General features: G+C 35.9%; 1 protein-coding gene across 3 annotated transcripts in view; it reads right to left on the bottom strand.

The window, feature by feature from the left end:
• The window catches only part of EDIL3 (EGF like repeats and discoidin domains 3), a 235,942-nt gene that overhangs the window by 165,517 nt on the left and 56,590 nt on the right, over positions 1 to 13,835 (bottom strand). For 2 of the 3 annotated variants that reach the window (XM_051806767.1, XM_051806769.1), the window contains exon 2: positions 6,516 to 6,644. In XM_051806767.1, coding sequence (XP_051662727.1) covers positions 6,516 to 6,644 — 129 coding nt within the window. The remainder of the gene's footprint in view (positions 1 to 6,515; positions 6,645 to 13,835) is intronic. The other variant, XM_051806768.1, reaches the window with a different exon arrangement.

Raw genomic sequence — 13,835 nt, 5'->3', positions numbered from 1 at the left:
TGTTCCACTATTCAAAGTGTGGCTACAAAGAAGATGGAGACTCCCTTTGTACAAAGAATCACGTGGAAAAGATGAGGGGTCATGGGTACAGAATACTCCTAGGCAGCCTGTGGTTGGACACAGGAGGAAAATTTTTGCCAAGAGAACAATCAACCATTGGAATAATCTCCTGAGGAAGTGCTGGATTCCCCAACATGGGACACTTTTAAGATTCAACTGGAGAGGGTTCTGGGTCATCTTGTCTAGACAGAGCTTTTGCTAGAAAAGTTTGGACCAAATGATCCTTGAGGTACCTTCCAACCTGGGGTTCTGTGATTCTATGAATACCCATTATTGAAGCAGTCTCCTAATTGTGACTTGAGGCCTTATTTTCCCAACAGATTTACTGGCAATCAACACCAAAGGCAATTGTTTTGGCAGAAACATTGCAGAATTATGATTTACAACATTTTCTGCAGTGCATTCAATGTCATTTATTAAGCCATTCTGCTTGCATGCATTCAGATTACTCAATTTAAATTTCTGTGCATTATGCCCTCTTCAGGCTACTCGGAAACTAAAAATTAGGGCTTAATTCATCAAATTATTTTTATTATTTTGTATTGATTGCTTTTAACAGCATTTCATAACCTTTAAGAACATCTTGATTATGTGATAATTTCTATTTAAAATATGTGGTTCGTAGCTAATTCCACATAAAACACTTCTATAACAGAAATGTGAAACTATAGGCTATAGGCTTCAGAATAGAATACTGAGAAATGCCCTCAACATACTGAATGTTCAGCTGCTATAGACTTACTAGGAGGAATATTACCAGTCCATATTCATACTGCAGAATCTAATCATAAGGAAAGTAACACAGAAGTGGTTTTCAATACCTTGGGTGTATTTCCCACCAGAAACACAAAACCAGAAATCAAATTCACACAAAATCATTTTAATTGGGTGCCATACTGATAGGGCTCCACTTTACTTTCATTGCTCAGAACTGGAAGCACTCACGCTTTCATGCTTTGCCCACAAAGAAAGACAGAATCAGCACAGAATTGAAACAAACACCACAGAGAGAGTCCAGCAGGAAAAAGTTTGTTTTTTCAATCCCTCCTCTACCACTCCCTCTCACTCTTTTCCCAGAAGAGACCAACCTTTGACCATGAAACCTGATTATTCCTCTTCAGTTCAAATAAACACAGGCCCACCTCACCAATCTGATGATGTACCTTTTTTTTTACCAATAGAACCACTGAAATAATCTGTAAGAATAAAAATATAAACAAACAGAAAGTCATGTCCTTTTCTATTTTTCCAAATAATAAATCAAGAGTAGAGCATGACACTTCACTGAAGAAGAACTCACAGCATTATAATAAAATCTCCCTGTTGACAGTAAGAAAGGTGGTGAATAAGTCTTTACCTGGATTCTGTCACTATAGAAATAAATATAGTCAATTTGGGTGACATCACACATTAACAGATGCAGAAATCTGGAGTCCAAACTCTATTTTCCAATATCCTGGTCAATCTGCACCTAGGACTGTATTCTACTAGGGAGAACATTGCCAACAGGCTAGGTGATGTGGTTATTTCTCTGAAGTGAGACTGTCAAGCGTGGGAAGAAAAGTCTCACAGAAATAAAGATGACAGAGCCCAGGACTTCTCAGTGCTACCATAGTGACAACACAAGAGACAATGAGAAGAAACTAAATTTCACAAAACTCCTCTTAAACTTATTTGGGTGTTTTGGGTCTGTCTGCTGTTTCCTTGCTTTTTTCACTGTGCAGGTAATTAAACACTGGCACAGATTGCCATGACAAGCTGCAAAGTCTCCATCCCTGGCAATATTCAGAACACAACTGGACATGGTACTGAGAAACCTGCACCCCTGGATCATCCATGGAGAAGGGGGGTTAGACTACAGACCTCCCAAAGTACCTCACATCTTCAACTACTCTGATTTTGTGAGCCAGTGCTTTAATTTGCATTATTTCAGGCTGCCTAATTTAGAAGTAAAGCAGCTACTTTCATAACAACTGCACACCAGCTTCACATGACAGACAAGAAGTTATTAGAAGTCTTTTGTTAGAATGGTTTGATTTCACTAATTCCACCTTAGAAAATCCATTAGTACATATGTTCAATATGTGGTGCAAGCAACCCTCCTTCTTTAAGAAAAATCGCGTATTTTAAGACTATAAAAACATCTTTGAAATCACTCAGTCATTTCTGCTCATAGCATTAAAAAGAATCTGCAATACTGACTGGAAACAAATGACAGGAATTTTATCTGTACTAATTTTTTTCAGAAGCCCTTTTCCTGTCAGTGTAGAGGTCAGGACAGCAAAAACAGAGAGTTGGGTTGTATAAACAAAGAGACAAAGCAAGCAGATCAGAGCACTCTGGGTCTAATCCAACTCACTGAATTTTTATTTAGCAGCATGAAAAGGGAGGAACTCCTTTGATTCCTGCGTCTCTGGCTCAGAGAGAGCAGCTGTCAAAGAAACAGTTTCCTTTGGATTTTGGAAACAATAAACTGATATGGGAAACACTGCAATGTGATAAACAAGGAACCCACAATCACTTCTTAATCACTTGGCAAAATAAAGATATCAGCTGGCATCTCTGTTTCACCTTTCAGCTCTCCTCCCTTCACTCAGCTGCACTTAGACCCACGTTCCCTGCATTTTATAAGATCATTAACTTGCCTTTCCATCCTTCTAAAATGCACACAGACATTTTTACCATGCTTTTCAATAACAAGTTCCTCTCAGCAAGTACTGAGAGTTGATGTAAAAGGCACAGACACTTTCCAAAAGGACACCAACGGCCTATTTGGCTTGGGAGAGCGTTCCCACCTCTTCTCTAACATGCTCATGGCTCCTCTACCCTCCTTGTCATTTTACATCATTTATTTCTCCACTTACACAAACCAAACATGTTTGCCAGTTTATTCTCTCAGATAGTTACTGAATTTCAGATTTGGGAGATCAAAACTGAGTGATTTTAAGGCGCTTATTTTTCAAAAGTGAACAACATCATCACTTATGGTCTGAACTCTGGTAACCTCACAGTACACTAAACTTAGCTGCTCTTTTTTCATCATCGATCATGTATTTCTGTCCCCGTTTTCACCTGTGCACATACTAAACAAAACTGGAATAATTTCTATGTCAAAAAACCTTCCACCCATATAATTTCAATGTTTACAGACACACCATCATTGCTCCCCCCATATGCTGTCCATGGCTAACCTGGTTTTCCTTCATCAACTACCCATGATGATCAGGAAGCACATTAAGAGCTTTTTAGAACAATATTAATTAAAGATTTCTAATTGTCTGTAACGGTTGTTGTTTATGGTATTTCTCTAATTTACACAATTCCTGAGAATTACTTACGAGTTACTTAAAGGATGTAAAGTCTGTCAACTTCTCTGTAATACATTTCAATGCTAATGTTAAATAATTAAAAATCTTTTTCAATCTAGTTTAAAATTAATGCTTCCATATATCTACATAGATGTTTGTTAAAAAGTTAAATCATTATCTTTGGGAAACATCCTGTTATTTGGGATACTTGATATAATAACCTTTTACTCTTACCTGTTTAGCTAAATCCTTTTCTACCTTGCTGGAGGATGTGCTACACTAAAAAGAACTACAATGTACATTTTCCAATCTGCCTCTTTGTCAGATATTTAGAATCTGTTAGGATACACTGACCACTGAAATGACCTGGCTGCACAGATAAGGTGATATTACAGATCTGATGCCTGATCTCAACTCCTTTAGCATGATTAGGTACAGTATATAATATAAGGAAACATAGGAAATAAGGTGGAGTTGCTCTTAGAGAAAGAGTAGGATCAGAATAGGATTAGCAATTTCAAACATACAAATTACTATGACAAACATTTTACAAAAATTTTGGTTGTTTTAGATACACTCAAAGTTACAGGATCAGAAAATATGGAGTATGGCAGAAAAATCGTGATTTTTCATTGATAAATGTGTAAAAAAACAGCAATAATTAATATTCTTAGACTGAAATAAGGTATTATGATCAGGTCAGATTATTTTAAATCTTAGTTCTATTAAGATAGCAAAGGAGAGCTACATTTTCAGACTTTGAACTATTCATACAGCTCCCAAACTGTCTTTAGTCTTTGTTAATCTATTTAGCCTTTACATGAGTTCATAACTTCCTATCTGAATGGGATTCCTTTTATTTACCCACATTACTGCATGAGTAATGCATTAATTAATCCCTGTTGTCTTTTACTGTGAAATCCTCATATTTTAAGGTATGTCCCTTGAAAATTTGTGACTTTCCAGCTGGTGTCCAGAGATCAACATTATATCCTATCATCAGGGCTGAATAAAGTCCAATAGTGGAGTCTCTAATGAGGGGGGCACAGAGAACACTTTGCTTTGAGAGCATTCCTTCTTAAATCTTTCATCCAATAAATACTCCTAGTTAAAAGTGATCACTCAGGGTCTGGCACTCCTGGACTCCTCACAGACCCACCTTTCAACAGGTTATTTTACTTGAAACAGTCCCATGTTTCAATTAACAGAGTATAATTTACTAATAGCTTACATTTATCACCATCATTTTCATAGGAAAAAATCAAAATATTATCTTAAAACACCATTTTTTCCATGACTTATATGACTCCCTAGAGGAACATAATGCTGAATACCCTTTTACTAAAAAGTAAGAGAATATTTCAAAACTTATTTTTAAAGTTTTTAACGAGGTTAGACTGTGAATCCATACATGTAGCATAATCACACAAGATAAACAGAAGCTACATCAACACTTTGGATTTTAGTTAATATAGAAATATTAGTAAGTTCTTTACTTAATCAGTCTTTTTCAGTAGATATTCCCTATGGATTTCAAACTAGAAATGCAACATCCTGCCTGTGTAAGTGCTGTGATTACCACATACTGTCAATGTGTTTACTTATGCTTTACTCTGTTTACCAAACTGAGTTTTCGCTGAAGTGCTTAAGATTTTAGTCAAGTATCTGTGTATTTTTTAAAGCCCTGTTAATACTCATTTGTTAATTACGGTGGCAACTCTCACAGTACCCTTTTATCTGAGATTCACTCATGCCATCCTCCCAGTTAAGTGCAATGCAATTTCCTGCCAACCAAGCACACAATAAATCCAAAAGTTTCCTGAAGTAAAGCCATGTCAAGGCCGTTTTAAGGCAGTATGACCTACACCTGTAGGATAATTTCAGGCACTTCAAGCACTCATAAAAATGATAGGGAAAGGGATGGAGAACGGGATTTTGTTGCAGTATCTTCTGGCTTCTTGTATGGCTGCACTAAGGGAACAAGCACTTTCTTGTGCAATTCAAATGTTAGATAGTAACCAGATACAGTGACATTTTAGAGACAGAAAAAAGTGCAGGTGGTGTCTGACAAAAGTTGGCCAATCACAGGAATTAATTCCATTTGTTTGTAGAAAGCTTATCTTCAGGCAAATCAAACTAAATCCAAACTTCCTTAAAATTGCATTGTGGAGACTTAGAATTCACTCTCAGAACAGTGGTAGCATCATTTTTAGAAAAGAAACCCCCAAAAAACCCCATAAACAGAATAACCCTGCGTTCCTGGACTGAGTTCTGCTTACTGTCTCTCATGATATAGATATACTTAATCCTCAGAGCATCATATTCAGGTTGTGCCTGTGTAGAATTTATTTATTTATTAAAAAATGAGAACCGCACGGATTTAGGACAGTTGCAACCTTAGAGAGGTGCTGAGCCCAGCTGTGACATTTTAAGCATTTTGCTCCATATACATCTTTGGGGTAATATAAGAATTCAGTCAACTTGCAATGATCTGTCTACCATCTTTTCCTTAAATTTTGATTTAAGTTTTCTTAAGAAAACACCTGACCTGCCAGGTGTTTTGGAGCTAACACTCCTATTTAGGTTTACTCTGAGTCAAATGCACATCACAGAATTTCTGTACATTTGCCTTGCACTCTATGGACTCGTCTAATGATTAATTACAGGCTCCAGATGGGTAACTGTTTTGAAATTCAAACAAGTGTCTACTAAGTGTTATTCTGTTTTCTCCTGTGCTGTTGCTGTCACTTCTTGTGTTTAAGTAATTAATCTTTACTCTGGACATTGGCATAAAACTATCAGAATTGGCACTTTAAATAGCCATTGGCAGCAGGAGGATACACAGGAGTATCTATTTATATTGATCTTTGAGAAACGTTGGACATTTTGGGACACCACTATGATCTTTTTGTGAAGTAGAGCACTGAACTTTCCTGAGTTCTACAGATAGTCTCAAATGCTGTTTTAACTGCTTGTTAATTATTATGTAGATATCTATGATGCAGATGTAAGGTTAAACAAACAATAATGAATAATGTAATGAACCCATTGCCATAGAAAATGCCATGGATGTGATCACTGGTTGGGCAGTCACAGATTAATGGAGTATTTAAAACAACTATTTCAGAGTTTAAAGTTTTCACTTACCAACCTCCACAAGGCTAGAGCAGTTCGGGTCTGTGAAACCCTCAGGACACTCACAGGAGTAGAAATCATCACTCAGCCCTGATAGACAGATGCCACCATTCTGGCAGGGGTTGGAGTCACACACATCTGCTGTGGGATAAAGGGGAAGAAAAAACAAGGTTATTGTTATAAAAGTCACCAAAAGTTATGCACAAGCTCCACATATGGCAGATTACTTGTAGCCAAGAAGAGAAAGGAATGAGAAAGTCTATGTCCCTTGAATAACTTCTGGCTAATCCAATTTTATATTTATTTAACAGCACACCTCTGTGTAATCATCTTCCCCTAGTCTTCCATTTCATAAAATTTCATTTCCTTAGACTCAATGACAGCTATTCACTTACAAATACAATGGCAAAAGGTAATCTTTTGCTTTCTCTTGTGTAAAGGCATGTATATAGCCTCGGAAAGCAATTTACCCAGAATTTTACTTCTCTTCATTGTAAAGCTGAGAGGTGATTTCAATTCAGGCTATTGGCTTATCACCTGGTTTGTGAGCAAACAACTGTGACTGTGGTTACATCACCATGTGCTCCACATTTACACACCCTGAAGTCACCCAGTGGCACAGCTTTGATTCATATCAGCCACTGAATTCAGGCCAGCAGACCCACCAACTCCATTGCAGGGATGGAGGCAAAAGAACCTGAGAAGCCACAGTCCCTCAGTGCCCCTCAGCAATGCCCTCCATGTCCCAGAGAAGTCTGACAAGTTATTCCATAATCCATTTTGACTGCAGAAGCAGAAAAAAATAAAAATAAACAAAGCTATGTTTCACATCAGTTGTTCAATTAGCATCAAAGTAATCAACAGATGCAAATCCTTAAAGATGCATCACAGGGTTGCTTTAAAATTCTACAAATACAAAGAAATGCAGGACTGAATCCTCACACCAATAGGATAAGTGGAATTAATCCTAAAGAATGCCCTAGACTTTGCTCAGTTTCAATTTAATGCTTTTTCTTAGATAATCAAACATGTATTTAGATGCATTTTTATTTAACTAAAACTTCGTTTTAGAAGACAAATTTGTACTCTCAATTGCTCAGCATTGCTTTTAGAAATACTAATAATTTGTACAGTAAATGCATCTGAAAGAAAGATCTGGTAATTATTAAAAAATAAGTACATTATTTTGCATGCTTTTTAAATTGAAAAGTTGCCAGTCCTTTAGCCATGTAACTGAAAAGAGTTAGAAAAATTCCCTTGTTTATGTGAGTAGTACTGACAGTATAGCATGTTTTGGACTATAGTGGTGGTAAGGGAACTCAGTATTTCAACATCTTTCTGGCACATAAACTTCAGATTAGTGCTTCAATTTCAACAATCACTTGAGAAATGCAATTGACATATGAAACTGCCTTTACAAATTCTGTGCATCAGTTGCAAAAAACCTTAGTTGTTCTGGGTTACTTTTAGTTTTATTTAATTTTAATTTGTCTGCTTTAATCTGCCCTTGTGAGACAGAGAATTGTAATGTGCTTACGTACTTGGAATTAACAGTTTTGTCTTGAAGACTGCCCAGCTGACAGAGAAGTAAAGCTATTTGAAAATAGTAAAGGACATAAAACATTACCTGTCTAAGGATCAGACATTATTTGTCTTCCTAACTAAATCTAGATAAGTCAAGACTTTTCATTTTCTCCTTTTGTTGCATCATTGAGGTAGCAAAGGATGCTTGTTTATTCCTGTATGGGACTTAGACATTTGGTTGTGAAAGAACAGATAATATCAAACAAATGCTCTGAGAACTATATTCCCATACCTCTAATTAAATTAATAAACTAAACAGCATCTGGAGCAGGAACACTTATTATGCAAATCCATATGGATATTCTTATTAAAATGAGAGAGGACGTATTTGCTACGTATTTCCCAATTCAGTGTCCTTCTGATTTTAATTATGCTATTGAGAAAGAAAAAAAAGAAAAAAAAGGAAGATAAAAAGAAAAATACTTTTTCCATTTGTAAATTTTATATTAATTGACAAGCAGATTGCATACTCAGTTTTCCACTATATTTCCAGAAACTGAAATCTCCTACAATGACCAAAGTGTGCACACTTAATTGCGTAGTTTTCATTTTTCTGAAAATCCATGCTGGCTTTTTCAATCTGAAATAAAGTGACCCGACCTGCAGTTTGGGACTAATAAAGCAGAAGCTGTCCTCTGTCAACAGTCATTTATTTCCTTGTTCAGGAAATAACTGCACTAACTGATCTTTAGACACACCACCTTGGATTGTCATTCATGGGCGTAATTTTTATAATGACATTATATCATGCTAGAGAAATAATATGAATACAGCACACATCTAAACACAATGGGACAAAAAAAGGAAGAAAACGCAAGGGACAAAAGGATCCAACAAAAAAAAAATTGCCTGGCCTGTCTCACTATGCTAAACAGGACTAAAGAGGGAATGGTTAAAATACACCATGGTATGAAATCAAATATTTTGCAGTCAGAAAAATGAGAAGCTGTACAATTCTAGTTAAGACAAGGTATGAGGCTGTGCAAATTTTGATACTTAGATTAGTAAAAAATCACAGAAAATATTATCTTCCTCACATATAACTTAATGTCTGTGAAATTGTGCTGAACAAAATAAATATCATCTTTGAATCAACAATATTCCCCTTGATTTACATTTTGTGCCTATTGAGAGGATGTTCATGTTGAAATATTGAAATTAATTTGTTACACATTCCCCTGAGTTTGATGAACAGATTTTGATGTTGAAGGCTGTTCTTAATAAGAAGAGCTTATATGGATGCACTTTGTCTTAACACAACTGATGAAGGGATTTGTTACCATTAAAATGCAACACAGCTTTTAACACAACAATGGTTTTAGAATTTCACATGAGAACCATCGTGAATGGAAGAATAAAATAAACTCAAAGAAATATATCCTTTACAGTAGCTCTTACAGAACTGTGCTCTGTGCTGATGACTTTCTGCAGTGATAGGCAATGTGCTATTTCTGTAACAGACTGTGTAATTTGACAAATTTCTGTAAATTAAACAAACACTCTAAAAGAAACTCAATTATTAAAAATAAAAAAAAAAATAAAAATTATTATTGTACATAATTAAGACACTCTGAAAGGAGTCCAGTAAGATGTAAGTGTCAAATAAAAACAATATTTCATACTTTTTCTTTCCTATGTCTGACTAACCCTTCACTTTTCATTAAGTGGCTACTCAAGTGTAAAAGTGTGTCTCAAGACTGTCATTAACCATGTGCTACAGCTATTGCTGCCTTCATGTCATCCCTGGGAAATTCTCAGACAGTAAAACCTCATTGCATCAAAGCTACTGAGAGTCAGTGCAGGGACTTGTGGAGCAGAGTCAGTGAAGGATGAGCTCACACACCCTCACCTTTTTGCCCCCAGACTGGTAGAAATCATAACCACTTTGAATTTACCTCTTTTAGGGAATGTTTGCTTTGAATCAATGTTATATATGAAATTTATTTTATAGATTAAACTATGTATGTATATACATACACTTTTCCTCCTTTTTGATGACATAATTCATGGACTCACTCACTCACTCATGGCTAGGCTTCACAAACGAAGATTTGGGAAGGGCTCTACCCACGTTTGTTACAAGCACACTGGTGGCTAAAAAGGCCAACACGAGACAGGCAGAAATGCAATCTGCATTGTCACAGAACTTACTGTATTGAGGGGCAGACAAAACATTCCCAGGATCAGAGTATACTAAATTTGGGGGATTTTTTTTTTAATTAGTATTTTTCCTCACATTGTTTATTTTTTCAGAACTTTTTGAGTCAAATAAATCCTCGAGTGAATTGTTCATCCTCTCTTTGGAAACAGCAATTGGTTAAGAATAAAAAGAGCGTGACAAAAAGAATAAAATTAAAGTGGAGATCCACACATACTCAAAAATTAGAATTTTAATTAAGACACCCCCTCCCCCCAATTCTCCAAACTCAGGAAAAACTATATAGCAAAACTCAAATAAAATGCTCTCTAATAACAACTAGAATTTTTTTTTAAGACCATAATGTTTTTGTCCTTAGTGAATAACTCAATCAATGAACCTGGATCTCTTTTATAGAAGCACTTGGAGAAGAACTGTTAAGTCCATTTCACTCCATGATGTACCTTCACATAACCACTCTTAAACCACATCCTTTTCAATAAAATACTGAATTGCTTCTTTCCACAAGCAAGCAGTGGTGAGGAGCTGGGTAAAAACTGTAAACCCAGTCTTTGTTGAACTTTAAGCTTTTATATAACATATTATTTTGTCCTACAAAATGCCACAAAAATTGTGTGATTCTTGACTGAGGAATGCAATCCTTCACTTGACAGCAAAGGACAACCTGAAAAAAAGGAACTCAAGTCTTCCATATAAATAATGCAGCACACCAAGATGTTAACAGTTAGCCCATCAATCCTTGTCAAGAACAGAAATTCACAGTTTATGGAAACAATTTTTGTAGTATAAAGGCTGAAGAAAATGCACTGGGCCAAGAGAGAAGTTCCATCTCACAGCTACTTGCATTTTCACGAAGCACTCCTTGTTGTAAAAGTACAGAGAACAGCCACTATACACTAATTCATTTGCAGTTCACTAATATTTGTCAAAGAAAAATATGAAAAAAAAATTCCCTCAGCTATCTTATAACACCTAGAATGATAACTACTAGGATTTCTGGTAGAAGTGCTGCTGTAAGAAACATCCGCTCAAGACAACAACATGATAACAAGGAAAGAAACATCTTTAAAGAGTCCTGTAGATTCACAACATTTCAAAACTGTAAGGAAAGAAGTGACTGAAGAAAGACCATTCAGGTGTTCGGGCCAGATTTGCTTACATAATTCAAAAACAGAGAATGTTGCATGAAACAGAAAGTGTACATGGAAAAAATTCGACCCTATTTCTGCTTTCATATAATGTACATTAATATAAATATGAATAATACACTAATATGCATTGCATAATAAGGCAGTGAAATTTACAGTAGCTGATACTCAGCTAAATGCACTGGTATTGTACTTGCAAACATAATGACATATGAGTTCAGGATGTTAGCCACACAAGTTTTTAGGCAGACACAATGCTCTTTACTGGTAAGCTGTGTGATGAGTGTTATAAAGTTCAGGCATTTAGTTTCACCATTCAAGGCAAGAGGTGGACCATCATTCCTATCTAAAAAGCAGCTATACTTTTATTCAATTTTCTACATGGCTAATGGAAATAAGGCTTATTTTTAAAGCTCTTTCAAAAGAAATAAAAATAATAACCATTCCCTTTCATGAGGATAAAACTAGTTCTAAAGAAGAAATCTCCAGGTGGCATCAAAGAACAGCCTTGAAAACAACCAGTCAAATCTGGTCTAGAGACAGTAAAAATGAGCCTCAGTTATGAAGCCCAGAAGAGCACATAAACTTCAGCAGAAGACTGACAAAGTACTTGCTACCTGTAGCAGTTTCACATTAGAATCAATTTTCAGGAAGAGAGCTTTACTAGTTTTTTGATTTACAGAATCATCTGTCCAGTGCCCAAGTTCAAACCTGTTTCTCCACAGCTAAACTACTGCTTAGAAGAAGAACCATTAATCATGTTGAATATTACTGTGAAGTCTGAAATCTGAAATCTGTGAAGAGATGCAAAATGTGAACATAGAAACAAATGAGTTCTTAGGTTCTTTTAAAGAAATTTGTAAGCTGTTTTTTTTCAGATTTTATGATGAGACAGCTAATTTATTTTTTCCTAAGTTAAAAAGACGGAATAATTAAATTATCTCCCTTATTATTTGAAAAATAAAGTTTCTATATACCAATAGCTCATCTACACCTCCTTCTGCTTGTTTTCTAGGCTGATTTGCTTACTATGCAGGTAAAAAGTTCAGCAAACTTGCTAACTAGAATAATAATGGCACACTTTAAATGGTTTTAGAAAATGCATGAACAGGTAACATCAATCCTTAATGTCTACACATGAATTGGAAAGAAAAACTACATGAGATTGTTAATCTTGTAGTAAATTCATGATTTTATCACAAGTCTCACAAAAATCAAAGTAGTTACTTCTGAAAGCCTCTGAGATCACAAGAGACTGTATGTGCTTGAATAAGCTGTAGCTTGTAGTTGTGGTGGAGAACTCAAAAGTGCTTGTGTAAACTAGGTGTAAAAAATTTCTCTAATTTTTACTTCTGGTCTTGTAATCTGAGGGGATGCACAGGCTGACTTCTCAAACCCTGATCTGATAGTATGAAAAGAAAATCAGATTATTCTAAGCAGAGAATTATCATTTGTATCCCACTCTGGAACTCAGCTGAAACATTAATCCTGGGTGAAGATGAAGTGCTGACTTAAGCTTTGGATTTAATCTAATAGTACAATACTGTAAAAATGTGTCTCCACTTTAAGAGTTAGAATAGAGCTCTAAAATAATATCTGCAGAGATTAATTTCTATTATAATAAATCCCCTTTTGACTTAAAAAAATATAATCTCTTCCCTTTCCAAAGGTCTACAGTATGAGCTAGTTTATTCATTTGAATGTGAAAGCCAGTAGGCCACTGCACTTCAACCTGCTGTTACAGATTTTTATAAGTATCTGATGTTTGACAATATGAAACACAACTAGAAACAGAAAACAGCTTAAAAAGTAAACTCTTCTCTCTTTCATGGGTTACAGAGAGTTCATTTCTATGCCAACAGGCTCTTTAGGGAAAAAAAAAAATGAAGTATTCCTGTCATCTCACATCTTTATTAGTATAAAATGGATCAAAAACGATTAAAGGGGGGATGTGTGGTTATATAACACACTTCTGAGTATTTTTACAGCTTGTGGGAAATCTTTCATGCTCATGCTGTCATGTGGATTTGGGGAGAAGCTGTCACCAGCCTAGACACTGCTTTATCAAAGGAAAAAGAGATATATTCCCCCTCTGATTGATCAGCTGACGGTACCAGTGACACACCAGCCCCCACCACCAGCAGTGATACTTCCCACACGAGAAGGGAGAGAGCTAATAAATGCCTTTAATGAAGATACCCCAGTTCCCATCAACACAGTCTCCCACATCTTTTCTCTCTGCATGCTCAGCAAAGCTGGCAAAAAATTACCCAGGCACTCCTTGCAGATATTCCTTTGATTTATGGCTGTCACACACATCACCTATGTTAACATTGTTATTTGCCACTTGCTAACACTCAGGTGGGTAAACCTGAGTTTCTGCATCTGTTCAGGTTTGTGGGATGAAAGGAGTTTATGAAAAGGGAAAGAATAAGAGTTTAA

The sequence above is a fragment of the Manacus candei genome, unplaced genomic scaffold (assembly GCF_025592945.1).
Source record: "Manacus candei isolate 608988 ecotype Guabito, Panama unplaced genomic scaffold, ASM2559294v1 h1tg000068l, whole genome shotgun sequence".
Lineage (NCBI taxonomy): Eukaryota > Metazoa > Chordata > Aves > Passeriformes > Pipridae > Manacus > Manacus candei.
This window is presented reverse-complemented; position numbering and strand designations above follow the sequence as displayed.